Consider the following 27,332-nt stretch of genomic DNA (forward strand, 5'->3'; position numbering starts at 1 on the left):
ATACCCTGCGCACAAAGGCAAAGACTGAGAGAGGAAGCTCGGGCTTTTGGATCTACCCGCTCAGGTTGGAATGAATCGGAGTCTTCAAAGATGTTCTCATCCATATTCATCTGCCAATGGTCCGCGATGATTATGGAGTTGGGAGGTACGGTATATCCCATATATTTGTTGGCTTCTGAGGCAGAGAGAGGGAAACCAATTGGAGCTAATTAGCCCCATCTTAATACCTCAGTGATGAATAAATTAATGTAAGGGAGTTTGTCCATACCCTCGCATTGCTGCATTGTGCATTGCAATATTTCTACTCCATGGACTAGAACAAATGTCCCTTCACAAGCCATCTCACTGTGCCAAACACCACCCCACCTAGCGCAAGCCAGGAGATTACACCCCGAGCATACAGAATCCGCGCGATCATTCGAACCTCAGAAGCATCGTTGCGGTGAGGGAACGGCTCATCTTTTGGTGCCTCCTTACCAATAAACGTACACAAAGACTCCCATCCATCTCGAGGCTCGAACTCAAAGACCTCCCTTCCGCGTTTAGCTGCCTCGGCGTGAATCCACGCATTATGCGCACCATAATGCTTTGCCGTCCAAACCTCGTCCGCAGCTATACCCAACGTTCTCTGACAGCGCTCCGTAATACAGCGCCACATGGTATACAAATTGCGGTCGGTCTTCCATAAGTAACAGAGAGTGTAAAACACTGGTGAGCCTCCCCAGGAGAGCACCTTAATCGACTGCTCCCACTGGCGGCCGCCCCCAGGCCGCTTGTTCAGCACGATCTTGGCGTCCGGGTACATGTCCATAAGATCATCCATGAGCATAGCGCCAGGGAAATCGGTGGTTGCCTGGAAACCATCAAACAGTTTATGGAGTAGCTTGTGACGTCGTGCTGTGTCATTCTCCCGCAGTGCATCTAGGAGGATATCACCGCGATCGGCGTTCGGTGCGATGTGTGCAAAGTGCATACAGGGACTTAGGCCGATGTGTTGCGACTCAAGTGCGGCTTGCATCGAGCTTGTTGCGCAACGAGGGAGACCTGCGGCGAGAACTTGCATAGAGACCTGGTCGGTCCGGTCGACTACGAGGGTGTCGCTAAGGAAGCGCATTGCGTATGGTGATTGATTTTGGAAGATGGAAACAAAGTTGATGGTTTCTGAGAGCGCAGTTCCAGAAAGAACGAGGGTACGAGGTTGGAATGACAAAATCGCCTATTGAGGTCAAGGCCATTTCTTTTTTTTGTCTCGCTGTCAGCGTCAGCGCTAAAGTGAGGGCTGAGGGCTGAGATTCTCGTATCCAAGCCCTGACTATACGAGAAACGTCGTAATTAGCCTTTAAAAAAGCTTAGTTTTAAAATTGCGTAGAAGGGTAGTTAAAAAGTGGGAATAATGTTTTTTTTGGGCTATCATACCTGGAAATAATAGAAATCAACCAGCCGGCAGAGTATACAAAAATAGGCCAAATCTGGTGTCCACGAGCGACCTATCCCACTGTCCACTTACTGCGTAAGATCGAAGTCAATAGCTTCGAAGATAGCTGTCTAACCTAAAACATAGAACCATCTTGCCGGGGTGCAGTGGCTACCTAGCTACTTCAGACATTTCTCATTTCTCATCAGAACTTCGAACCTCCAGTCAATAACGAAACCCGGTGATTGTCTTCAAAAACTGCTTGGCAAAAAGGGGTTGCAGGGCAAGCCTACGTGTGTGCAATCAGGATGTGTTGGGGTATAGCGCATGGAATCCCCCAACTACACTCAGATAGATATACAAGCCGTGATACAAGCTAACATTAAAATTGTGCGTATTCATCGACTATCCACTTCGGAACAAACGGGAAACTAGAGGAAAACCCCGGCAACCTCGGAACCCGACAGCTCCGATACACCCTCATGATTCGCCAGCGGCCCCATCGTCTAGCCCGAAGAGGAAAAATGGGATCTGTACGATGAAAGGAACTACCCCGGGTCGTCATTGAAAAGGGGGGCTGGGCGGAGCTGGGCGGTCGGGCACGATCACGTATATTCTCGTTCCCGGTCCAACAATACTTCTACTACTTCTATACTCCCGGGTCTAGCTGCAAGATGGCCGCATCCCACATAAACACCTCGGCTAGCCGGCCGCCAGCAAATGTCGCACGCCAGAGAAACGAGGCTAAAGGATCACACGGACACGCGCGCCAGACATCGGACTCCAGCGCCCGGCGCAGATCGCGTCGCTCGTTCCTGCGCAGATTCAAGAATCATGCCGCCGAGCATACCTGGCTGGTTCCGCTGGTCCTGATCCTTGCCTTTGTCTCTCTGTATGCGATCAATCCCTCCGAGTCAAATATCATCCATCATTTCATCTTTCTGTCATACAAGCTACCGGCTGTGGACGGCGAGCCCGCGCAGTATGGAAAGGGACTGTGGGATGTTGCTTTCGTATCCTTTTACACGATCGTGCTCTCCTTCACCCGCGAATTCATCATGCGGGAACTTTTAAGGCCCTTGGCGCGTTTCTGCGGTATCAAGTCTCGAGGCAAGCAGTTGCGTTTCATGGAGCAGATGTATACGGCTATCTATTTCGGGACGACCGGCCCGGCGGGTCTGTATGTGATGCGTCAGAGTCCGGTGTGGTATTTCGATACCCGGGGCATGTATGAGCATTTCCCGCATCGGACTCATGAGGCGGCGTTCAAATTCTATTACTTGTTTGAGGCGGCGTATTGGGCTCAGCAGGCGATTGTTATGTTGCTTGGTCAGGAGAAGAGAAGAAAGGACTTTAAGGAGCTTGTCGCTCATCATATTGTTACCTTGTCTCTTATTGGGTTGAGCTACAGGTTTCATTTCACTTATATGGGAATTGCTATTTACATCACTCATGATATCAGTGACTTTTTCCTCGCTGTAAGTTGATCGAGTGTGAAATGCGGTTCCACATGCTAACCTGCCAATTTGACAGGTGTCCAAGTCGTTCCACTACATCGACTCGGACTTGGTCATCCCCTTCTATGCCATCTCGGTGGGCTCGTGGATCTACCTGCGTCACTACCTGAACCTGGGCGTCCTTTACTCCATTTTGACCGAGTTCCGCACTGTCGGTCCTTACGAGCTGAACTGGGAGACTCAGCAGTACAAGTGCTGGATTTCCCAGGTCATCACTTTCGTCTTGCTGGCCTCGCTTCAAAGTCTCAATCTTTTCTGGTTGTACTTTCTCATGCGCAGTGCGTGGAAGCTCCTCGCCTATGGTGAGAAAAAGGACGACCGGTCTGAGGTTGAGGAGTCGGAGATCGAGGAAATGATGCAGAAACAGCAAGCGAAGGCCAAGGCTTCATGAAGTTATGATGAATGATGGATTCGTCGACTGAACGGTGTGATAAACGCTACGGATAATGAAATATGATGGACGATCATCAAATACAAATGTGGCATGAGTGAATTCCGGAGACAGGACGGGATCGAAATGTGAGATCAGCTATCAATTCGAGCATTGGTTGAACCTGTCTCGAGGTATGCTCCAAGTGAGTAAGGATCATGGGCATCGGGGATTGAAGAGATGGATTTACATTCTTGTTGCATAATTTTTCTCTATAACATAATCCTTAATTTAGAACAAATGAACAAACTTATCTCTAATATGCATGGTATTATCTATAGTCAAGAACTAAACCATCGATCTATCCTCCTAACCAACGCTACGCACCGATTATCCACATATATCGTATAATAATGTGCAACACACACTGCTACCGCTCCCAGTAAAACACCCGTCACCCACCAGGCGACATGAAACGAGAACGGATCAGCACCCAGCGCCTCGCCACTGCTCCCATAAGCATTCCCGCTCAGGAGCAAGTAAACAAAATTTCTTAACGGATCCCTCCACAGCTGATAAATTGTCTCATGGAGCAGATACAGCGCGAACGAGATCTTACCCAGATACTGCACTGGCCGCGTGTTGAGCGGTCGTTGCAAGCATGGAAACTCCCCGATCGCATAGACGAGCATGGCTGATCCGATGGATTTCCAGCACCAGTGGTATATTTCCCACTTGTCTTTCCAGCGCGCTGGCTGGAACGTGGAGAGGAAGCGGTATCCTGGAGGTAGGGAGCCGTCGTTTCCGAGGCAGAGAAGGTAGTAGCCCATGATAAATGTGAGGGCGATCCCTATGCGCGAGAGAGTAGTGCACTTCCGAGGCATGAGCCTAAGCCTAGACTGGAAGGCGAGATGAAAAGCGGGTTTGCGCTGTGTTCAAACTCTGCCATCTCGAATTCGGTACTGAGATCCTCGCTTGAGGTCAAAGAGGCAGCAATTGCCCTCTGGGCCAGCCAAAGTCCCCAGATGAAGCCGAAAATATCCCAATTGCCATACCAGAGGTAGAAAACTGCGATAACTGGCAGTATGTAGAGCCTCGACCTCGTTCGCCACGCTGAGAGGCCGATAATGAGGAGATAGACGACATTCGATCCTCTAAACTCAAGCGGCATAGTCCACAGTTGGCCGTTGAGGCAGCCGCGATATTCAAAGGCAATGACATTGATGCTGTCGGCCATGAAGTTGAGTAGCCATTTGACGTGGGCCCACGGGGCTGTCCAGGGCTGGGGAAGGTCAGCCAGGAGGCCTTCATCGAATTTCCAGGAATAGAGATTGAAAAAGAAGAGAAGCTGGGCGAGACTGGCCGTCACCAGAACTGGAAGGTAGATGCGAAACCCCCTCCGCACGATGGCGGACGACACCCGCGCCACGAATTGAGGATTGTTCTGCTCTTTCAGAAGGCCGATGGAGATGGCATACCCGGAGATAACCATAAATAGAGTTACCATCCCATGAGCAGAAAAGAGGATTCGGATAGGCGGCAGTTGAACCAGGTGGCGGTTTCCCTCGGGCGGATCGGTCCAGAATGAGACGAAGGGATGCCACACTTCGCTCATGAAGAAGTGATCAAAGGCCACAATAGCGGCTGCTATGCCGCGCAGGCCGTCCAGCCATGTAGTGCGCTCCATGGAGGAGCAGATGATACAGGGGTCTCCTATTCCTCTTCTCCTCTGTTTCTCTCTTAGACCTTGTTATTCCATGGAGTAGGGTGATGTTTGTTGAGGCTCAGCTTTGATTACTCTTAGCTCAGAATTGCTCGTATTCATCAAAAACTTTCCCTGTCAGACAGATGACCAAGTCTGGTTTAGCGTGGACTTGGCCCTGAAAGTTCCAGTTAGTTTGGTGTAAGGTGGGTAACGGTAACGGAACCAATTCCCGGGTCCTGTAACCATTCCCGAGGGTTCGGAAAGCGGCCCGCTCCCTAGATCCACGGGTGCGACCTGAATACTTCCTGGAGTGTGATGCATGTCTTCAAGACATAGCCCTCGAGCGAGTGAACGGGACTAACCGGAATGGGACTGGTGCATCCCTTTTGTTATCAGATGCTTCCGCCACCCCGGCCATTTTCTTCTATTCGGTTTAGAACTTTTCGTGAATGCATACGGAGAACTTCCTCTACTTTTTTCTAGGTCTTGTTGAACTCGGAGTTGGAAGGCATTGTCTATGAAACTACAGAGGATGAAGGGAGAAAGGAGCAGGGAAATTGATTTGAAGTGGATTAAATTGAAGTATGGAAAATCTTATAAATATCCCATACCACTGAGTGGCGCATTGTGTCGGTTCACATCTCGGAGAAACCCCATCATATCATCACAAGGTCCTGCAAGTCTTAGGAGAATGGAAGTGTGGATTGTGTGTGAATTTTGGAGATTGTCATAAACCGCGCGGTCAGGTGTCATACCAAAGTATTGACAAGTGATACAAGACAGAAGTGGGTCGTGAAAGGGTGGAGATCGTGGTGATCGCGCGGTCAGATATCATACCGAAGTAGTGACAAGTGATACAAGACAGAGATGTGAATCATGGGAGGGTGAAGAGGAATCTATACTTTGGTCAGCAAAGGTTGAAAGTCGGGGCTGCGTAGTGGATTGTGCCTTTTCACGGATACCCAAAGCCGAAGGCTAGACGGATCTCAAAAGATCAGGCAGACGGAAGACTGGATGGACACGTTGATTGTTGTCCTTGGTGGCTGAGATGTGATGCAAGTCTTGAGATGTGATGCAAGTCTTGAGATGTGATGCAAGTCTTGAGAAGTCATGAAGGTCTTGTGAGGATGGAAGTGTGGAGTGTAGAGATCGTCGTGAATCGCGCGGTCAGGTGTCATACCGAAGTAATGACAAGTGATACAAGACAGATGTTCGTGAAAGGGCGGAGAGGATCTATAGGTTGGTCAGCAAAGGTTGGAAGTCGGGACTGTGTGGACTGTACCTTTCACGGCCCGAAGACCATCTAGCAAGACTCGATGCATGTGTGGGACACTTGAACTTTGTTGTGTTCAGGGTAGGAGAGAAGCCATGCGAGTCCTGAGTGGAGGTGTCAAGTAGAGGAAGACACGAAGGGATGTCTTGTAAACAAGAGATGTCATGGTAAGATGTGATGAAGAGATGTCATAGTGAGATGTGATGAAGAGATGTCATGGTGAGACGTGATGAAGACATGTCATGGTGAGACGTGATGAAGAGATGTCATGGTGAGACGTGATGAAGACATGTCATGGTGAGACGTGATGAAGACATGTCATGGTGGGCAGCGACCAAGACAATCATTGATATGATAGATGATGGACTATCATAGATCACAATGACTGATGACGGGGACTTGGATGATTGGAGGAAGATGGGAAAGTGGGGAGGGTATGTGGAGAAAGAAAGTTCTTGGCAGGGAGAATTTTCGGGGAATTTTCGGCTTTATTTATACTAGTTCGCTGCCCGATTACTCAGGCATCAATAATAGGCGAGGTCATGTGACTGGACATTGGTGCCTCGGGCACTCAATAAGGCGGTCAGCTTTCTGCCACGACGATAATCCCTCTCCGCCTAAAGAGGGCGCCAAAGGGACTTCAGAGCCCAATTTACCGTCACCTAGCGTTGGGTGTAGATAATACTCAGGGTTTGCGCATTAACTGGATGATATTGGATAGAAGAACAGGAGAAGAGCCTAGTCTTTAAACTTTTTATTACCAAGACTTTCAATCCATCTTGCATGATAGTCATTTGTCTATCGATTATGTACAAACAAAATAGAAGTCCCGGGAAAAGAACAGCAAAAACTCCGGGTTTGCGATGACAGGAAGGAAGCCTTAATAGATTCAAATGAAACCCAGAAATAAACAAAGACCCAAGGGCGCCAGGAATGCAAATCAATCAAGCATGATGGCCGATCCGGTCTGGTGCGAATTTGGCATTGCCGGTTCCTGATGTCCCGGATCTCCCAGATCGCTGAGAGATGTTGGAACGGGTTGGGATCAGGGGCAATGTCGGCTCCACGGGGTCGGTGAAGGGTGATCGCGGGGGCCGGTTGAACTCGCCGTTGGGATGGGTGGGAGGTGGTGTTTCGATGATATCCTCGCGAGAGTTATGTTCCGTGCTCGGTTCACTGATTTGAGCGGCCTTCTCTAGTGGGGAGAGCTCGGTCGTCAAGCGGTTTTCGGACACTCGGAAGGAGTCGCGATTGTCAGAGAGGGGCTGGTATTTCGCTCTTGGCTCTTTGAGAACGATGACGTAGTAGAAGCCGATCAGGAGGAAGATCAATAGTGCTAACATGAAGACCGCATTGTACAAGAAGAACAAAACGCCCATGATGCCTGTCATTAGGGCGGGTTGGTTGAAAACGTCGGTGAAGACGAGGATGAAGATGGTGTTGATGAAGTTGAGGACTGTGACCGTGATGCTGAACCCGTTGGCGGGTCGGTCCATGTATGGTCTGAGCACGATCGTTACGATCATGAATGCGGCTTCGACAATCATAAGCACGATGGCTTGGGCCAGGGGATTACCCTGGGCGAAAGCGATGACCATGCCTTTCACGATGGTGTATGCAAGGAGCGGGAAGATGAAGTAGTAGCTCGTTGCTTTGTAGTTGGTGTAGATGAACCCCCACTTGGTGAGGCACGTGGGGTCGGAGTAGAGAGCGTATGCTGGATATTGCTTCAAAGCCCTCGCGGCTCGAGCACGCTGCCATACCTTGAATGTCGCATAACCTAGAATGCTACTCATCACTAGCCACAAGCAGATGGCCAAAACAATCTCAGCGGCAGAGTCGTGGTGATAGAGCTCCCACATGCAAAGAACGCACATCTGTGGGTATCCAAGCGATGTCACGCGATAGAGACCTCCTCGCATGTAGTCTCTCCACTGGGCGGTAGCGCTGATGGCGCGATCCAACTTGGGGTTGTCCACCTTCTTGGAGATACGCGGCAAGGAGCATGTGAGCAACACGATGCAGATGACCAAGACGACGGCGATGAAGTAGAAGAAGAGATAGCCGGTCATGAAAACGTTGGTAGGGGTGATATCTGCACGATAGGCCACGCGCTCGATGCCTCGCACAGTGAGTTCCTGTCCACCGCTTGTAGTGAAGGAGGATCGTTTGAGGAGAGAGCCCACGGATCGCTTGGAAACCACCGAGATGTGATCAGCAGCTACTTCAGTGAGAATGTCCGAAGGCGTGCCTCCTGTTGCGCGTTGAAACCAGGTGCAAATGGTTTGCAGGAATCCCACGTGGATGATACCCATCGTCCACTGGAACAATTGAGTCCAAGATTGGACGATTGGGGGCTGGTTCACTGAAGTCATCCCCACCATCGCCATGCTCTGCATATATCCCAAGAAAAGTAGAGTCCTGAAAGCCATGTGGGTGGCAATGTTGGAGTATCCGATAATCGAAACGACCACGGTGGCCAGCATGCCCAGGCCGGTGATCACTGCAAGAACCCAGGCCACGGCCTTCTGGTCGACCGTCCTGCCATTGTAGACTCGGGTCTCGACGCAGGTGACCTGTTGGTTGGTAGTGGCGTCTCTAAGCTTCAAGCGGACCACGGCATCGAGGTCGGGAACGGTATAGGCGATTTCTATAAAAAGAACGTGGCAACATGTCAGTTAAAGCTCCTGAGAACGGGACCGAGGTGGTAGTTGCAAAACTGACTCGGTATAATGGATAACGCATCGCTGTCGATTGTCAAATCCGTCTGTTTGATATTGAGAGAAGCGGATTTCATCGGACAAAGGAAACTGATAGTTGGAGAGGCGCATGGGTCGAGAGTCAGGGTTTTTGCTAAATATCCGTAGACCAAGAGTTCCACATCGATCACGACATTCTGAGAGCTCGATTCGGTGAATGATCCGGTGAATCCGAGGACCACGCTGTTATTATTTGGGGTGAAAACGATGTCGAATCGGTTGACCGAGACGGTGTTGTCATCCGAACACTGGCTGAGAGAATGCGCTTCGAACAGGTTGACTGCGTGTGCGCCGCGAACGAGACTGAAGGCACCAAACAGGCCGGCAGCAAGCCATGACGCAGGTCTCATGGTGAAAAAGGGCCGGGTTGTCAAGGCTGAGGGCTGGCACGGCGAGATTATTGAGTGCCCGTGGACGGAGTCAACATGTTGGACCGAAGAATTACAAAGAGAGATGAAAGTTCCAAGGCAACCAAAATCCCGAGCGTGAAAGGCAGGAAGCTGGGGAGATCAACGTAAGAGTCGGATCCATCGGCGATCGCAGCGTGACACTGCCACCAATCTCACCCGAACGGTTGTCCTTGGGCTGTGCCCTGTTTCAAATCATCACATCATCCGGTGGGGCATGTCTTTACAATCCAACAAGTCATATTCCACCGTGCATCCACTAGCTCAGTAATGTCCAACTCCCTTCCAAGATGGGTTTGGGTCGAGAGTTTTTTTCGATTGATCCGTGCTACCCTCCCGGCCCAACCGGCGCTCGGCAGACACCGGCTAAAATAACCTCGAGGATTGGAGGGTTACTTGAGATCATTGAGATTCCGAGTCCAAGAGCAAAGCTCTCAGACTTACGTACCCCCCTGCCCGAGCGAATTCGAATGCAATGTCACTAGTCGCAAAAACTCTGCTTATCTCCGCGATTTCCCATATACGAAAACGGCGTGCACGGGGTCATGTTGTCATTCACTTCCGTACCGCGGGCCATCGCTACTCCATGTGAGAAGGATTGTGGGAATATTGCGCGTACATACATCATAGCTGGCTCCAACGACATGGGTCATATGTATCGGGGCCGAGAATCGAGTGGGTCCGTGAGTGCGTTTTCTCCATCGGGACCCTGTCTGTATCGGTTTCTAATTGTTATGGTTAATTGTCTTCCAGATAAGGAATGGCGGTTTTTTGTCGCTTCCCTTGCTTCTCTCCTTCGAATTCCGGGGCTGGTGGTCCTCAGGGGCGTCGAGAGGGGAATGCAAGGCCAAGCCTGCACCCTTGACGGACGGGCCCCTGGTGGGACAAGGTACGCGCGACTTCGTGTTACTATTATTAGAAACACATTTCATTTTTCATTTGCTATCGGATGCGAAATATTCAACGCTCGTCTCGACTGTATATGTATTGGCGTATGCTAGGCTCTTCAAAATGTAGACTGTACGGAGTATGTACAACATGCTAAGCCTCGTAGATTAGAAAATTGATACCGTCTCACGCGAACCGGATGCCCTGGTTGGGGTCCCAGGGTCCCGACTGCGCCCCGCGACCGGGCTGCCCACTCGGCGCTGTTCCTGCAGGCGGCGTCGCGCCTGGGGGTGCACCGGCGGAGCCAAAACGAATGCCCATCTCTGGAGTCCAGATGCCGGGCGTGGGGACCGACGGCGGTGCGACCGCTGCCCGCATTGGTTGAGGCGCTGTGAGGGGAGTTGCCGTATCTGATGGTCGATGAGCTTGAACTGGCGGTGGGGGCTGCGATGGGGGCTGCGAGGGCGGGGCGGTCGCCGCTGCGAATGCTGATGGAGAGTGGTGCGCACGAGCGGGCTGGGGAGCGGGCTGGCGGAGATGAGGCTGGGTAAGGTGCAGCGAGGCCATGGCGGTGACGTTCGAGATGTCCCTTCGATCATTGTCAGTATATACCAAATGAGTCGAGCCATTTGAACGTACTCTTCCAGCTGACTGGCTTCCATCCGTCGCTGATGCACGAATGCCTTTGCGTCATCGCGGAATCGGCCCACGATCTTGGCCAGATCGTTATAGAACTTGCGTCCGACCTCCAGGTTGGAGATGATTTCCTTGTATTTCAGGTACCCGTTCTCCAGATCCTGAAGTGCCGTCTCTCGTTCCTTGGTCGAGGCATCACCTGTGTGTGCTCGTGTAAAAGCACGGTTGGCTTCGCGTACTTGATCCGAGAGCTGATCCTGGTCTTTGCGTTCTTGGGCCAGCATGTCGCGGTCGACATCATACAATCGCAGTTGCTCCTCAAACAGATCCTCGAATTGACTGGCTTGGATGGCCTGCATGGGGAACTCCCGTTCGAGTCGGGCGGCTGCTTTGAGAAGAGCCGGGTCTGTACGATCAGTCAATTATGAACTTCAAAGAATTAGGACCGAACCTACGAATGTCATCAGCGCGAGCCTTGTCCTTCCACGTCTGAACTCGTCGCCTCCGTCGGTTTTCCATCCGACTGACTTCAGTAAGACAGCTCCGCAGCTTGATGATCTCCCGCTCCACTTGCGGGGGAATAGCAGCTCTGCGGCTGCTCGGGACATAGGACTCAAGGTCGCGATTGGTGCCCGTCAAGACGCGGAACACGGACTCCGAGTCCCGAAGCTTGCGCTCGACTAGGTCATCGCTGCTCTGTGCAGATGAAAAGTAGCCATTGATCTCGGTTGAGGAGTTGTAAATCTTGGGCGCAGCAGCCTCGGATGTCTTGCGATTCCACCGGTCGGTCCCATATTTGCGACGGGCGGCGTTGTCCTCGGCCTTCTCAGCAGCTAGCAGCTCAACGCCTTCGTTGTAGACAGATCGGTCATTGGACTTGATCGTTGCGGTGTCTTCGACAGACCGGCGAAGACGATTGAGTCCATCTTGCTGTCGCATCTCCTCGGCATGAGAAACCAGGGTAGGCGGGAGACCCAGTGGCTTTTCTAGTGCTTGCAGAGATCCTGGCAAATTCAACGATGAAAGCAGGTCTCGCAGTTTATCCGTCATCGACTCCAACTCCCCGATGAGCGATTCATTGACCAGTCGGTCTCGACGGTCCGAGTAGATGCTAGCCGCAATGTGCACTGCATAAGGAACCAACTTGGCGAATAGTGGCTGTCCTAGTGGCCCATTGTCCCCCAGCATGGAGATAGCATCGGTGACTTGCGAGGGTGCCTTGGAAGCAACCATGCTAGCGCGACCAATAGTTTTAAGCTCGGACTTGGGCGGCACGGGACTGATGTAAATGACATCGTTATCCTTCTCGGCACGCTTCAAGTCTTCTGTAACACGGCCCTTGAGCCCGTTCAGATCGCCCAAGACTGTCCGGTTGATCCACCGCGACTCCTTGAGCCCTTCATTGGCGCAATTCAGGCTATCACGTAACCTCGCCACCTCTTCACCATACTTGCGCTTTTCCAAACAGTCCAATGATTGCCGGTACTGTGCAGCAGCCGCAAAGTGGTGGTGCTTTGCCGTCATATGGTGGATCCATTCCGTGCTAATCGCGTTAGACTTGACCGCCAAGTCGCCCGTATCGCCATAAAAGTCAGAAACCTGGGCTGCGAGACGTGCAATTGAGGCGTCTTTCAGCCCGTCCTTGACGGCCTTCTGCCAGAAGCACTCTTGTCCCTGCGCAAGCAGAAGAAGCTCTAGGCTTTGCAGGGTAATCTCATCCATATCTTCCGGCGGGGATGAGCGAAGGTCGGGGATTATATCGGTTCTTAGATGTTTCAGTACACCTGCTGCTTGGCAAGAGTAGTTGCAGGCCTGTTTGAGTCCATCCGCAGTAGTTCGATTCAACGCATATGCAAGTTGCGAGTATAGGGCCGCGAGGTTAAAGAGGATGTTCGCCAGTTCGAACCGTAAGTTGTTCTGTGATACTACATGTAACAAAAGTTAGCAGAGCTGCGCGGGTGCGTATTTGCCCGATTTGTTTCGAGACTTTGGAAGAGCTTGACACCACTTACCAGGCCGAGTAGTATTGAATCCCAATGCTGGATACCACGCAAAGTCTATCCCCACCTATAATAACACAGACCGTCAACCTTGATCTTCAAAAAAAGCTTTTAGGACCTCGGGAAGACCGCGCACATCGATCGGAAACTTTCCTCCCAGCCATTTCAGCTGCGCCGAGTACGTGACCAGTCGACTGATCCCGCTCACGTGTGGTTCCTGGACATTGACAGCCTCTGCTCGGAGGCGGTCGATGATCATCAGATCGTCCGCGAACATATCCGGGCGCTGATCATATTTGGAGGAGATGTACTGCGTGATCGCATCGGACAGCGACACCGTGTGGGAGCGTCGGAACGGGAGCTGTAGGATATTGCTGCAGTCGCAAAGAGCAGGGACAAGTCAGTCAGGTACATTTGAAGCACGGTCATGCGACCAGTGAGGAACCCACGATGCCATTGTTTCGAGGAGGGGTACAGCTGGGCGAAGAAAAAGAGGCTCCGAGCTTTGTTGACCGAAGTCAACCCCCACCGGGCAATGGGAATGACGTGTGGCGCGCCTGAGGCATCAACTCCGCATTTATGTAGGCCTGGCAAATGTCTAAGTTCTCCTTGAATGATAGCTTGGGAATATGAATTCATTCTCCTATTTCTGATGACTAGTATGAAGGTTGTCCATGTGTGGCCCATATATGTATGTACGTGAAAGGGGGCATCTCAGATATGGACGGGCGAGAGAGATCGTATGCAGTGTGTAAGAGGCGCTTGGCAGATATCCTAGGGGAGGTTATTGATCTGGAACTTTATGTACTCATAAATGCTGAGCAGAATCATGTTGTTAATTCCGGTACGCAGGACGACGATGGAAAGTCCCCTGTACATGCTGGACCCGGCCACTGCCTTGGAGGCTGAGGCGATCTCCTGGGCCTTGCCAAGAAGGACACTCTGGGCACGAGTTTTGCGGGTGTCGAGGGGGTAAGTCTGTGTGGAGTATGGTCAGTGTCTGATGCTATAAATTATTGGATTATTGGATTCCATACGCAGAACCAAGGAAGAGTGCTGCAAATAGCGCCGGCGATCGCGGGCGGTCCGAAAGGAGATTGACTCTCACCGAGCTGTCTGACGACAACCTGCTTGACAGTCTCGTAGATGCTGAAGTAGAGGCCAGACCCGATGGTATCACGCACGCAATGAAGACCGAAGCCAGTGTATAGACCACGGAATCCGTGACGCGAGATGATCTGTCTGATAGCCTGGACGGTACTAAGGCGAGGCATATTGCGGAGAGCAGGATTTCGGACAGCACCGGGCGCAGCCTGAGCACGGTTCTGCATAAGGACTGAAGTCTGGACAACATTCTTGGCTAGCTCGAAAGGACCTGATTGAATGTTAGTCTCATGCGAAGACAATGGAATCAACTCTAGGTGAAATCATACATGCAAGCGGGGAAGAAAGCATGCCAGCGGCCAAGCCCGCAGTCGTGAAGGTGACGAGCCCTGGAATTGTCGGGGTGCTGCCAGGCTTGTTGTACTCCGCGAGAGGAGAGACACCGGTGAAATCTTGGAACACGCCATCAACGGTGTCCTTGGTCCAGTTATAGGCCGTAAAGTTGAGAACCCGGACTGCGGTTACGCTAACTAGGGGTGGAAGACAACCTAGGGCATGGTCGTTAATATCCTGTGTGCACACCCTCGCCCAGTGAAACTTCCGTAACGACACATCCACGCGATGCAAATTTCATATGGGCACGCAATATCAACTTACCAGCCACGAATCCACGGGGGCCTTCATTGCGCCAGATGTAACGCACTACCTCAGGGATTGAACTGAAATCATGTCTGAAGATACCAGTCAATTAGCATGTGATATTCTGTTGCCTCAGAAGATAAGAATACTCACGTTTGCATGCGGGTCTTGACGTTTTCCAGGGGGGTCTGTAGAGTAGATCGGACTCAATGAGTATTCATTCCAAAGCGCAGCCTAAGTTGCGATGAAAGGACTCGAGAATGGAAACTTACGACCGCCAGAGTGGCACAGATTGTGGACGATCCTGAAGCCACCTGGGTTTGGTACTTTTTCAGCAGTTTGTTTCGGGTTGAATGATCCATGTTCCAGGCGTTAGGAGATGGCATGACGGCAGGTGCGGTTGTGGAAGACGGGGAAAAGGGTGCATGTTCAGAGCGTTTGTCAGGAGTCATGCCTTAACTTTTCCATGGGAGCAATCACAAAGGGAGCCGTGTGTGTCCTTTGATTATTGAGATCGTTGACTAGCAGGCTGGGGAACCCTATGGAACGCAAAGCGGCCTCTCAACAATTAGAGTAGACCGTCCGGCGTCCCACAATTGTCCATTCGCCGGACTCGTGCTATTTCAAATGTTTTCCAATATATTTGGATGCGATTTTGAGGATCTATATCCAACAAATGGCCTGTATTATCGATCAGGTTGACCAAACAGTGGACGATTCGTTTCGGACAAGCGAAGCCGGGACGCAGGCGAACCCCGCGGCAACGATCAGACGGCGAACAACGTCGAGAGCGATTCAAAGGGCCAGGTGACACTATCCAAAGGTCCACTATTCCAAACAGTTGGCTATATGATCCTCCAGGGAGTTTGTCCCGTTGCAATGGAGGAAGATCGGGAAACTGGCAGAAGGCGACCGATTAACGTTGCTGCCGAAGGGCCATCCCTGACCCACCGAGCTGCAGGAGGGCAAAGGCCAACTCACCACAAGCCAACCCTGGTATCCCGATCAGATATAAAAGAACCAGCCCAATCAAGCCGACGTGCTGCGAAGAGTTGAAGAGGAGGAGTGCAGCAAATCGACAAGTGGGCCTAGCTTTGGAGACCCCTCAATGCGGTCTAGGGCGGAACCCAGTGACGTCGTCGTGAACGTCCTCGGATTGGCCGCTTTGGAGTATGGGGATGGTTTGGTCGATATCGCCCGTTCTTTCGGTATTTTGGTATTTCCTTTCTACTGGTCCGTGAGGGATTTCCGACGCCCAATGCATTCGTCTAAGATGACGGGGTTGCTCATATTGCGCAATGTCGCGGGTGGTAGCAGCCCTACTCGGTCGCCCGCATTACCTCCTCAACAGGTTTCGGACACCCCGTCCCGGTCAAAGCGGACTATGGTCTACGTAGGTATATCCAAGTACCCAAGTACCGCGGCGAGTTTCTACCTGGAGAATGAACGAGCAGATGAATAATCAGGTCGATGGGGGCTCAAGCAAGCTGCGATCGTCGATAAGCAGTGGGCGGGACCCGTGGAACCGGTGCATGATATCCATGATCTCCATACTCAGCACTTTTTCAGTGGAGGACTGTCCTCCGGGGGCGCACTGTGATGGGTGGAGGGGGTCCTCACAGGGATGGATCCTTGGCAGCATCCATGAGTGCATTCGCAATCCACCAATAACCAGACCGGGTCCAAACCTTGAGAATGGAATGAGCTTCTTTCAGGCTTTCAGGCCTTTGGTGCTGAGGATTCCAGATTCGGTTTGAGTGCTATCGACCAGAGATGATTGGGGAAGCGCTGCAGATCATGGAGAACTGTCCGGGGCGAACAGTGCACGGACTTCCAATGAGAGCTGGGGTACTTGCAGACGCCGCCCAGTCAAGATGATGTTCTGTCTAATAGCACCTTCATTTCATAGTTGGACGGAAAGCGTATCTCTGCACCTGGGCACCTGCCTTGTTGCCTCCCTTGGTGGAATGCGGGGTGGCTGGGGTATTCCACGAGTTCATTTGTACGAAACACCGTGAGACTCGGGAGCGTCTTCCTATCAGAAACGTCGCTAATAATTATACAACCCTACGTGTTGATCTCCGGACTCGCAAATACGAGTGCTTTTACTTTTCACGGAACTGGCCATGCGTTCGGCCGTGTAGAAAGGATACCTCATAGGACGGCACAGGCCGGGGGATCGCTGCACGTGATAGTCACCTTCAACTCCGAATATGCGTAGCACATGCGGGAAATGGCAAAAATCAGCAGAAATTCCAAAACGCTATCCGTGGATCTCCATAAAGGCTATTAAAAAGGCTGAAGATCTCCGGAGTTTATGCTGGAGATTTGTGCAACCGCACGCCCTCGGGCCAGCTTCCTCGGGACCTCGGTCGCTCCCCGCAAATTCACGGCTTCCCCCCACCCGTGACATAATGGCCTCTTATATAGGCCCTTTACCGCGGGTATCTCCGACTTTGCGACAACCCCCATACCCCTTCCATTTAAAATTCCACTTAAAAATCCAACACAATGGTCAAGAAGCAAATCAGCAATGCCTACGTCCTGGGCGTGGGCATGACCAAGTTTATCAAGCCTCGCGGCAAGGTAGACTACAATGAGCTCGGCTACGAGGCCGGTGTTAAGGCTATGCTCGATGCGAAGATCAATTACGACGATGTCGACCAGGGCGTCGCTTGCTACGTTTACGGTGACAGCACTTGCGGCCAGCGCGTCTTCTACCAGTTCGGTCTCACCAACATCCCTATTTACAATGTCAACAACAACTGTTCGACTGGCTCGACCGGTCTGGCCATGGGTCGCACCATGGTCTCCCACGGTGCCGCCGACTGTGTCCTCGTCGTTGGATTCGAGAAGATGAACCCCGGTAGCTTGCAGTCGATGTACAACGATCGCACCAACCCTACCGGTCTCTTTGGAATGATGATGGCCGAGACGCGCGGAATCACAAACGCCCCCGGTGCTGCTCAGATGTTCGGAAACGCTGGTCGTGAATATATGGAAAAGTATGTCGGATTGCGATTGCTATGAAAAGGGCGACAAGCTAACAGAGGACTCGACAGGTATGGTGCTAAGAGCGAGGACTTCGCTGAGATCGCCCGCATCAACCACGAACACTCCAAGCGCAACCCCTACTCGCAGTTCCAGCAGGAATACACCCTCGAGCAGGTGATGAAGGCACCCATGATTCACGAGCCTCTCACCAAGCTCCAGTGCTGCCCGACCTCCGACGGCGGTGCCGCGGCCGTCATCGTCTCCCAGGAGTTCCTCGACGCCCGTCCCCACCTGAAGGACCAGGCCATCCTGATCGCCGGTCAGACCCTCGCCACCGACTCCGAGGCGGTATTCAACAAGAGCTCGATTGACTTGATGGGCTTCGCCATGTCACGCCACGCCGCCCGCACCGCCATCGCCGAGGCTGGCGTCAAGGTCGGTGATATCAAGGTCTGCGAGTTGCACGATTGTTTCTCGGCCAACGAGATGATCACTATCGATGCTCTCGAGCTCTCTGAGCCCGGCAAGGCCCACGAGATGGTTCGTCGCGGCGATATCACTTACGGTGGTAAGATGGTCATCAACCCCTCAGGTGGTCTCATCTCCAAGGGTCACCCGCTCGGCGCAACCGGTCTGGCCCAGTGTGCCGAGCTCGTCTGGCACCTGCGTGGCTGGGCGAACAACCGCCTGATTGACGGCACCTCCGCTGCCCTGCAGCACAACCTCGGTCTGGGTGGTGCCGTCGTCGTCACAGTGTACAAGCGTGCCGATGGCAAGGTTGCTGCCGCCGTACCTTCCGATCAGGTTGCTAAGATCACCGGTCTCGGTTATAACCCGGCCGTTGAGGCTCGTGGTTTCACTGCGGAGCAGGCTAAGTTGGTGACGAGCAAGAAGCACAGCAGTGAATATGCCCTTGCTGATACCCAGGAGCGTGTTCTGGCCCGCTTCTAGCAGATTAATATTCTGCTTTCGGAAATTGTATATAGTATGTATCACATGACGGAATCAAATTATATCCAACGAGTATGTACAAGACCGTACATTCCAGAATAGGTCATGAATGCAGTATATCATGAATGAATCTCCGCCCAATTATCAGGAAGCTTGAAGTACTCAGGCACCCGGTACTGACCCCGACAAGTTCCCAGGTTAGGACACTGAAGATTGCAACGTCCATACAGGCGACAATAGCAGACCTCCGCACTCGGACAAGCATCCTTATTAAGTTTGTCAAGATCAATCTCCCCATCAGCATTCGGTTTCGCAAACAAAATATGCCACACGTACGACAAAATCCGGCCCGCAACCTTGTCATTCCGAGGCGCGACCCTCTCATTCCGAGACCGCGGATTAATCTCATCATCAGCTCCATCAAGAAGCCACTGCCGCAGTGCAATGTACTCGTCGCGTGAATGCTGCCACACTCGCTCACGCGAAACGACAAACTGTGCACAACACTGCGATCGAATAGTATCCGTCCGACCAAGATGCAGATGTAATTCCACGTCCCGGTGCACCGCTTGGTACTCATCCATACTGCCACCAAAAATGGCAACGAGTGCTTTCGGCAGGGCGACATCAGACGCCGCGCGTTCACTCCACGGCGCTACCGCAGACTGTAGCCGCATCTCTAGACTTCCTTGAGCCGGTGTAGAAGGCAAACATGTACTGGTACTCCAATCGCATCGGAGATTATGGTATCCGGTTGGCTCGAGTGCTCGTTCGATATCGAGTGATGCTAGCAGAGCGGCGTTGTCGTAGTCAGGCGCATCGTTATGCCAGGCCCAGCGCGAGCCATGCACGAAGACTGCGCCCGATTTGGGGATTTCGGCGTAGTTGTCAATTAGAAACGTCAGGTACGTGATTGCTTCGTGTCCGCGGTTTGCCGGCACTTGGAGGTAGTTCGAGTTCTTGTCGAGCGTAGTATCGACATTGTACACGCATAGGTGGTAGCGTTTAGTTAGGGCGTCGGTCCAGGCTGGATCACCATCCGCTGCCACGCGCGAAATGACGAGTGCCGGTTTCTTGGACCCGGATAGGTTCGGGCAGATGCCCCTGGCTTCGGGGAGTGTGGCAGCCGCGGTCTTGTAGCGGACTATATTCCATGAGAATGACCTGTTCTTGAACTGGGGGTGATTCGAATATAAAATGAAGAATAGTATAACGGCGAAGAGTACCAGTTGAATAACAGACTTTTGCACTTTCCGTCTCATTTTGTGGCATTGAAGGGGGATTCTGAGCATCTGGATATTTCTCGGATGAGACGGGTCTCAAGTGGGTCTGAATGCCTGAGGCAAAAAGCTTATACTTCGTACCTTATCTGTTGATGATTACAGGTCAATACTGGAAGTTTACTGTACGGTAAAGGTATACACATGCTACAAGGCACGTAACCTCCCCTCGCACCGCACGACATAAAAGACCCGACCTCGCCCTCTTCGTTTGTCCGTTTTTTCTTTCCCTCCTCCCTCCATCCTCTCCATCTTGCACTCATCGCTGCGCCCCTACAATTTTGCCCAGCTAACCGGATCACCATTCCCCCCCCCCCCCCCCCTCCGGCTCCCATTTTTCCCCGATCGCAAACTGCGGCTGAGTCCTGGTTGCCTCCACTTTTGCAGCTCTTGGGTCGGAACTATCTGGCCTCTAAGCAGGTGATGGTGTCAGCACAATGGCCAGACTCTCCTTAACTCAGATACAAGACGTTTCAGTGTAAACACAAGGTAAACATATCAAGGCGAAACGTGTACAAAGCTATATTGGGTGATGAAGAAGTTATCACCTCCATCTGTAGTCGGGGCTTTAGCAGACCAGGATGATCAATCCCAAGTTCAGTGTATGACGATGTCTGATCGATACAGAGACTGTGGCCGCAGAAGGGATCCAAAGTCCGCCAGCGCCTTGGCCTCGCCAAGAGTAACTCTGGATATCTTCATCAAAAGCCAAAAAAAAACAAAACAGCCCAACACGCGTGCTTTCCACCAAATACCCGTCTTTCTCTGCTTCAACTAGTAGATTTCAATTCCTTGTCACGTTCTTCCATCTACTCCTTTGCCGCAGCTATTGCGTCGTGTGAAATGTACTCTAGGTACTTCAGTCGAACCAGCAGAATCGTGAAAAGGTACCCTGTCCATTGTATAACAGTCTTGCGGTGGTGCCGGCATAACTCTCCATCACAATATTGACGACAGACAAACTCATAGAGAAAGAGACACGTAAAATAGGTAACTATAAACCTATATAACGTGGCTTTAGTCACTTGAAACATATGAACAGGGGAATAGGCTTACCGTATTGGATGTTGGAAAACTCCAAGCTTCTCCATAAGAATCTCTGGGTAACCAATCTGAATAGCTGGGCGAGGGCGGCCATCCGTTGATACAGGAGAGACATTTAAGGGCCTCTCGTCCATGGTGGGTTCGGCCTTCATAATAAATTTCGGGTCTATGGTAGGGTTTCAAATATTGAAAGCAAAGAGATTTGAGGGAAAGAAAAGGATGGGGCCAAGAGGTATTAAGTCAACATTTGTATCGGGTTTAATTTCGGGTGAAATGGGCCTAATAAATCCTAGCTCATCCCTAGTTATATTTCGATGGTTTCCAGGTGGAACCAAGGTTACATAATTTGCTTAGCGTATAACTATTTAGAACTTAAAAACATTTGAAGTGGATTTCAATATATTTAGGGAGTTCATACTACCACCACCCCACCACCCCACCACCCCACCACCCGGCCTGAACTTAGGATGTGGTGGCCCGAATATTAAGCTGGGGGGAGAGGGGGGTTGATAGGACCAAACCCCTTTTCATATTTCACATCGTGCAAAATGCTAAATTATTTACCAGGTCCCAAGTAGGTTCCCTCTATGTCCCGACCTTAGGTCTAGAAGTCAGACCCTTACCCACCCGCGCGGGTCGTGTGGAAAGGTCCTTAGGGTCACCGGCGGGTGAGTGCCAGGTCTACGCATAGATAGCGTCTCTAATAATATCAGACTTTATGATCTTATTATCTAACAGTATCGGTTCGTGAGTCTCGTATAGGAAATGACGATTCACTTTCCTCGTTCGCTAAGCGAATTTCTGTTGCTTCTTAGTAAGCTATCCTTTAGATCCAAGTTCTCTCATTGCTGGGTGCCGCGAAGGCACGACATGGCTTCAACACCTTGCATTGACTCACCCGAGGCACTCGGGTCGACTTTAGATCCGCATGGCAGACATCCTCTTCCAACTGCGGTGATTACTTGTGGAATTGCAGGTATGTCTTATTATGAGCCATCAATTTCTGACCACAGCACCATGGTTAGACGCGACTTCATATGGGTCCCGGCAAGCCCTACTACCGAAATGGATCGTCTCAAGATATCCACCCGTCTTTCTAGCGTGTCTCAATAGGCTCATACATATCAGATCATTAAGGCCTATACGGAGTCGGCTACGCTGCGGAAGAATACAACAAATACCAAGAACAGGCCGAAAGCGAGCTCCGAATGGAGTTATCCAGGCTGCTTCTCCAAGGTTTCAATGATGCGATCCTTGTTGTTTTATTTCTATTCCAACGCAACGAGAAATGAATCGAAGAGTCTAGTTGAGAGACTAGGAGGGCTCTGGGCGCTGGTGTATCTAAATGTGAAGGCTGCGGAACTGCGTCGGCGGGTAGCGGTGAGAAACCAGCTGGCCGTCAAAGACCGGTAATTCGGCATTCCCTGTCATTGAAGATATTCTGGAAACTTATGTTGCTGGCTTTGAGAGACCGGCTGGGGAAGGAGAGATTGTCTTATGCATGCCGTGCAAGCCATACTAGTAGCCATGGATAACTGTGCGATGCACTATACAAAAAGAGATCTCAGGTACATGTCCGAGATCTCCGTCCAATATGACACCTCAATTGTCATACGAACATAGTAGACTATCCCCGGCTGACACCAAATAAACAACTCAACCAACAATGCTTCTTAACTCCGAAGATGAACCATAGCCGCTAGAAAGTTTCGGGTCTGTATCAATGATGTCATAATCCTATAGAAGCCCGAGATAAACCTCAAGGTCCGAAAATCATCGGACTCGAAAATTGTTCCCCGTGAGAGCTAATAAGTATAAAGAGGACGGTGCTCGCCCTCATAATACTCATCAGCAACATTGTCATACTTCTCTGATAATCACGTAACCATGTCTTCGCCTCAAACTGTCAGCTTTCTCTCCCACAACTACAAGATTGCGGGTCACTTCTACCCCCCAGTTGCTGGCTCCCCCAACCGCTCTGGTGCAGCTATTGTTATTGCCCACCCCTGGACTTCAATCAAGGAGCAATCCCCCGCCAACTATGCTCGCGTGCTCACCCAAGCTGGCTTCACCTGCTTGACCTACGATGCCGCCTACCAAGGAGAGTCCGAGGGCGAACCCCGCAACTTGGAGGACCCTTATCAGCGCGTTGAAGATATCAAGTGTGCCGTGACATATCTCGTCGGCCGCAAGGAGGTCGACTCCGAAAAAATCGGTGTGCTCGGCATCTGCGCATCAGGCGGCTACGCCCCCTTTGCAGCCCAGACCGATCTGCGCATTAAGGCCTGCGCAACCGCAGCCGCCGTGTGCGCCGGTACTATGGCCCGCCGAGGATTCGAGAAGGACTCTTCCAACCTGGACATTCTCAAGGCCCAGCTTGAAGCTGCCGGCAAGGATCGCAACAGCGATGTTGGCGGTGAGAAGGTCCCCATCGTGCACATGCTCCCCGAGAAGCCGGAGGATGCACCGGCTGAATTCCCTGATTCTTTCCGCGACTTGATGAATTATTACCGCACTCCCCGGGCTTTCCACCCGCGCGCAACCAACACCTGCTTGCCGCGCAGCTGGGATATCATGGGCAACTTTGATGCCTTTGCGCACATTGACATGATCAGCCCCCGTCCTCTTTTGATGATCACCGGTACTAAGGCTGCGACCAAGTGGTACAGCGAGGATGCTGTGGCAAAGGCCAAGGAGCCGAAGGAGTTGTACGTTGTGGATGGCTTGACCCACGCAGATCTTTATGACAAGGTCGACGAGGCCGGTGCCAAGTGTGTTGAGTTCTTTGCAAAGAGCCTGTGAATTTGAATTGCGGTTTCGCCGGGAAATTTAAACCCGAATGAGCTTGTGAACTTGGATGAGACAATGCCTGATGATGTGTTATAATTTTGGTGAAAATCTGAATTTACCTTCAGACTCGATTAAACCTCGAATACCAAAAAGTAAATTGACAAACCCATCCTTGATTTATGGACTAGTCAAGATCGATGTAGAGGCCTCTTTTCGGGCCACCCTGAGACACATTGTTGGCACGTGATGTGATGACATAAGCGAATGATTGTGGCCTATTTTTTCCTCCCGCACACCATCTTCTCTTTTCTCTTCTTCAACTTACTTCACGGTCTCCAACATACCCTTGCGAGAGGACATTATTCCCCTGGCAAATTTATAGAGAGACCAAGAGCGATGCATGCTCGTTCTAATCCCGACACCTGACTTGGCACGAGGTGAACGGGTTCGCTTTTGAGCACACACACCCCTAAGGGGCAACGAAATTTTGTTCCCATCGGAATCCAGACACATGGGTCTCGGGTCTCGGAGCTTCGAGAGGGGAATTTGATGCATTGTTGACACATTGTTCGGCTGGGACGCGTTTTCGCTTTGGTCATAACGGACGCGTGCAAGCCACCCATGCCATCGCTATTGTTTGGAGCTCTCTCGTGGTCATTGCCAATGCAATTGCAGATGTGATGTTTTGTCTGTTCAATTACTTCGACAGTGCCCTGAAGAGTTAGCCTACTTCATGACCGCAATGCCATTCACTAACATACAGGACTAGACCTCGTCGCCGAGATGTTGTCAACAATCGTAAAGCAACCCCCCTATTCATTCCATCCCTTCCCTTCGGCACATTCGAAGTCTTGTTCGTCATATCTCCATGATATTCGAGGTCAAAATTCGTGCCAAAAGCGAGCCCTCACAGTTGGACAAGATCCTTCTGTTGACTCCTTCGTGTTACGTCTGCTCCTCTACATATGGAGTTGTTCGTGTCAAAGTAGGGAGATACATTCTCATCCAATCAAGCGCACCTTGCGACGGCCGTGCAGAGTCCGTGGAACTCACGTATTGTCTCTCGGAGGCTGCGGAATGTAGACACGCTGCGGATCCGCATCAATTCTCAAGGCTCGGGCTGGAACTTTCATGATAAATTAGTTCTCAATATATTCCTTCTTCATAACTTCCATTCACCTGCCTTCGCGTATTCACTCGATTTGAATAAGCACAGCGATCAAAGTAAGGCTTGTTGGCATTGGAGAGAAACATGCCAATCGCGACCTGAGACATGGATATGCGGGAAATGCAACCCAAAACGTGCGTGTGGAATGTGTAGCCTTTACTGCCAGGTACCTCAAAATTTACAATTGTACAATTCTCCCTCCCGACATTTACTCCCACTGGAGGATAATTTCCCTTGCATGGAATACCCGAAGATCATTGTCGTCTCGGGAGAGTCCAAGCTTTCACTGGCCGACGCACACATATTCACTTGGGATAAGATATGATTCCTAGCCACTGAGCAATAAGCGGGAGAGGAATCTATTATGTTTGTTCCATTTCTAGTTACTACGTCTCTAGAACGCGTAAGATACCGTCGAGACGCTCCTAGGAACGTAGGCTCCACGCCCTGTGGAACTGTGGCCCTTCGCCCCTCATTCTCGCCCTGCACTGTAACAACAAGGGGTTCAGTATAAATTCATCTAATTTCCCTCTTGGCTCGGGCATACCTTCCGCGGCTGTTTGTCTTTTGGTTATAGACGACACTCCTTTCGCCTATCTATACCCGTCGCCAATCATTTAGAGACTCGACACCTGAATATACTTTTATTCTTTGCATCAACTTGTCTAATATACAACATCCATCATGGCCCGCTTCAGCCTCTTTTCAATCACCATTTTTGTGGTCCTCGCCGCCATCGCCCTGTCCATGCCCACCAAGCCCGACTATGCCCAGGGCCTGACCCTCGCAAACGCGTTTGCTGGCCTCAAGGTTGATTTGCCCTAGATCATCGGTATATTTCCAGTACATGCTGACATATAATCAGACTGCCACAAAATCTCTGGAGGGGTTCGGCGACAAGAAGGATACCAATGACAAGGAAAACGAGGACAACCAGGCCCTGGCGGCCGCCCAAGCCGCAGTGAAGTCGGTCAAGGGTGGAAATGACGACAATGACGATGATTCTGACAAGCCCTCCGGTGCCCAGGATGAGGTGAACGACAAGCCTACTCGCACCGAGAAGAAGCTCAGCTCGGGCAACTTTGTCACTCCTTCCGCTACCCACACCCACCACCCTAGCTCCCAGCCCAACGCTCTGGGCAAGCTCCCTCTCGTTGGTGGCCTCCTGGGTGGCACCGGTGGTCCTCTGTAAATTGCCTAGGTGATCATACCCCAGACAATGTATAAGAATGGAACATCAAGTGATGTTTGTTGATGCGACGCAACTCAATCTGTTGAGTGGATGGATGACTTGCTATTCCTGTACTTTCTTTTGTCGTGTCGATGGCGACGAGATCTGAATTATGAAAACTCTAGATTGACTGCTTATATCCCAAGCTTAAAATGTTCTTCTCATTTCGATCCTATTTTAAATCCAATTGTATTTGAAAGACCGTACGACCCAGAAGCTGAGCTAGTTGGGCGTTGATGTAGTGATGTGCACTGTGTTTTGCGCCCCTAGTACAGGTTCGAGCAAAATGTGGAGGTATTCATAGATTAAGTTAATGCATGTAATATCAAAATATACGCCATATGTCTTGTTGGATGTATTCAAAAGTCAAATCAGCTCTTTCCCTGGTTGGCTTGTTGTTGACCTTCGTAGAGACCGGTGTAGTAGCCCGCAAAATACCAGGACATCATGAGACGTTTCAAAGTTTCGTCTTGAACTGCATAAGGGTCAGCTTGGATCTCCCTGAGCGAGATATATATTCAAAAAGCACGTACCTTGAGATAGAAGCGCTTCAGGCATTGGCATGTTACCAATTGAGGACGTTGGGCCTGGGGCAGCTGCGGGAGGTGGCCCCTTTTCAGTAGACTGCTGTGGTGCTTGAGTGACAGACTGTGGGAGCTGAAGACAGTCAGTATGATCCATATACACATGGTTATATTTTGCATACCTGCGATGCGGAGCCGGTAGCTGTTCCGTCCTCGTCGGTCTCGACCTCCATAGAGACATCGCCAGCAGCATCCTCTCCTGTGACAAGGGCACCATCCTCATCGGCAAGGCCTGCCTCCTCCGCCTGTCTCAAGACATCTTCAACATTTTCACCCTTCGCTTGAATGCTGTGGTAGAGCTGCCATCAACAGTTAGATAACGGTCACGTGAATTGGACCTCGCGACGTACCTGGTATTCCTCAACTGCGTCGTCCCACGATCGCACCAAGGCAGAATCATCCCAGATCTCCTCATGCGTTAGGTCCTTGGCTCGTTTAGACTTCCCCATGGCCGCCACCCGAATTTCTGAAAGAGTAGGAAGGGAAGCGCTGTCCATGACCAGCTGGGTGCTTTGTGAGGACTCACCGCCTTCCGCAAATCAGCGAAAAAAAAAAGTTTCCCGCAGAAGGATCGTTCG

General features: G+C 51.2%; 12 protein-coding genes across 12 annotated transcripts; 5 read left to right on the forward strand and 7 right to left on the reverse strand.

The window, feature by feature from the left end:
- Positions 1 to 313: 313 nt before the first annotated feature.
- N7498_010097 (sulfotransferase family protein) lies at positions 314 to 1,114 on the reverse strand (the record flags this gene model as incomplete). Its single annotated transcript, XM_058457153.1, has 1 exon — positions 314 to 1,114. One exon carries the CDS (start codon positions 1,112 to 1,114, stop codon positions 314 to 316), a length of 801 nt encoding a protein of 266 aa, XP_058304052.1.
- Positions 1,115 to 2,088: 974 nt separating this feature from the next.
- On the forward strand, positions 2,089 to 3,322 carry N7498_010098 (uncharacterized protein; the record flags this gene model as incomplete). The annotated part of the gene is made up of 2 exons (XM_058457154.1): positions 2,089 to 2,892; positions 2,948 to 3,322. 2 exons carry the CDS (start codon positions 2,089 to 2,091, stop codon positions 3,320 to 3,322), a joined length of 1,179 nt encoding a protein of 392 aa, XP_058304053.1.
- A 320-nt stretch (positions 3,323 to 3,642) lies between these two features.
- On the reverse strand, positions 3,643 to 4,988 carry N7498_010099 (acyltransferase family protein; the record flags this gene model as incomplete). The annotated part of the gene is made up of 2 exons (XM_058457155.1): positions 3,643 to 4,195; positions 4,243 to 4,988. 2 exons carry the CDS (start codon positions 4,986 to 4,988, stop codon positions 3,643 to 3,645), a joined length of 1,299 nt encoding a protein of 432 aa, XP_058304054.1.
- A 2,235-nt stretch (positions 4,989 to 7,223) lies between these two features.
- On the reverse strand, positions 7,224 to 9,388 carry N7498_010100 (transient receptor potential ion channel family protein; the record flags this gene model as incomplete). The annotated part of the gene is made up of 2 exons (XM_058457156.1): positions 7,224 to 8,929; positions 9,004 to 9,388. 2 exons carry the CDS (start codon positions 9,386 to 9,388, stop codon positions 7,224 to 7,226), a joined length of 2,091 nt encoding a protein of 696 aa, XP_058304055.1.
- A 1,131-nt stretch (positions 9,389 to 10,519) lies between these two features.
- Positions 10,520 to 13,426, reverse strand: N7498_010101 (putative pH signal transduction protein PalA; the record flags this gene model as incomplete). Its single annotated transcript, XM_058457157.1, has 6 exons — positions 10,520 to 10,922; positions 10,973 to 11,375; positions 11,425 to 12,894; positions 12,982 to 13,036; positions 13,106 to 13,343; positions 13,419 to 13,426. The coding sequence occupies 6 exons, from the start codon at positions 13,424 to 13,426 to the stop codon at positions 10,520 to 10,522; spliced, it is 2,577 nt and encodes an 858-aa protein (XP_058304056.1).
- Positions 13,427 to 13,743: 317 nt separating this feature from the next.
- On the reverse strand, positions 13,744 to 15,098 carry N7498_010102 (putative mitochondrial carrier protein; the record flags this gene model as incomplete). Its single annotated transcript, XM_058457158.1, has 6 exons — positions 13,744 to 13,947; positions 14,007 to 14,344; positions 14,403 to 14,621; positions 14,731 to 14,804; positions 14,866 to 14,900; positions 14,985 to 15,098. 6 exons carry the CDS (start codon positions 15,096 to 15,098, stop codon positions 13,744 to 13,746), a joined length of 984 nt encoding a protein of 327 aa, XP_058304057.1.
- Positions 15,099 to 15,820: 722 nt separating this feature from the next.
- Positions 15,821 to 16,174, forward strand: N7498_010103 (uncharacterized protein; the record flags this gene model as incomplete). The annotated part of the gene is made up of 1 exon (XM_058457159.1): positions 15,821 to 16,174. One exon carries the CDS (start codon positions 15,821 to 15,823, stop codon positions 16,172 to 16,174), a length of 354 nt encoding a protein of 117 aa, XP_058304058.1.
- Positions 16,175 to 17,223: 1,049 nt separating this feature from the next.
- N7498_010104 (putative sterol carrier protein) lies at positions 17,224 to 18,657 on the forward strand (the record flags this gene model as incomplete). Its single annotated transcript, XM_058457160.1, has 2 exons — positions 17,224 to 17,717; positions 17,775 to 18,657. 2 exons carry the CDS (start codon positions 17,224 to 17,226, stop codon positions 18,655 to 18,657), a joined length of 1,377 nt encoding a protein of 458 aa, XP_058304059.1.
- A 119-nt stretch (positions 18,658 to 18,776) lies between these two features.
- Positions 18,777 to 19,919, reverse strand: N7498_010105 (DUF3431 domain-containing protein; the record flags this gene model as incomplete). Its single annotated transcript, XM_058457161.1, has 1 exon — positions 18,777 to 19,919. The coding sequence occupies one exon, from the start codon at positions 19,917 to 19,919 to the stop codon at positions 18,777 to 18,779; it is 1,143 nt and encodes a 380-aa protein (XP_058304060.1).
- A 2,949-nt stretch (positions 19,920 to 22,868) lies between these two features.
- On the forward strand, positions 22,869 to 23,783 carry N7498_010106 (alpha/beta hydrolase; the record flags this gene model as incomplete). Its single annotated transcript, XM_058457162.1, has 1 exon — positions 22,869 to 23,783. The coding sequence occupies one exon, from the start codon at positions 22,869 to 22,871 to the stop codon at positions 23,781 to 23,783; it is 915 nt and encodes a 304-aa protein (XP_058304061.1).
- Positions 23,784 to 25,623: 1,840 nt separating this feature from the next.
- On the forward strand, positions 25,624 to 26,131 carry N7498_010107 (uncharacterized protein; the record flags this gene model as incomplete). Its single annotated transcript, XM_058457163.1, has 2 exons — positions 25,624 to 25,749; positions 25,805 to 26,131. 2 exons carry the CDS (start codon positions 25,624 to 25,626, stop codon positions 26,129 to 26,131), a joined length of 453 nt encoding a protein of 150 aa, XP_058304062.1.
- Positions 26,132 to 26,541: 410 nt separating this feature from the next.
- N7498_010108 (uncharacterized protein) lies at positions 26,542 to 27,260 on the reverse strand (the record flags this gene model as incomplete). The annotated part of the gene is made up of 4 exons (XM_058457164.1): positions 27,105 to 27,260; positions 26,877 to 27,053; positions 26,704 to 26,827; positions 26,542 to 26,645 (listed from the first exon to the last, which is right to left on the reverse strand). The coding sequence occupies exons 1-4, from the start codon at positions 27,249 to 27,251 to the stop codon at positions 26,542 to 26,544; spliced, it is 552 nt and encodes a 183-aa protein (XP_058304063.1). The 5' UTR covers positions 27,252 to 27,260.
- Between the last annotated feature and the right edge of the window lie 72 nt (positions 27,261 to 27,332).

This window comes from Penicillium cinerascens (assembly GCF_028974065.1).
Source record: "Penicillium cinerascens strain IBT 15544 chromosome Unknown scaffold_4_segment0_segment1, whole genome shotgun sequence".
Taxonomy (NCBI): domain Eukaryota; kingdom Fungi; phylum Ascomycota; class Eurotiomycetes; order Eurotiales; family Aspergillaceae; genus Penicillium; species Penicillium cinerascens.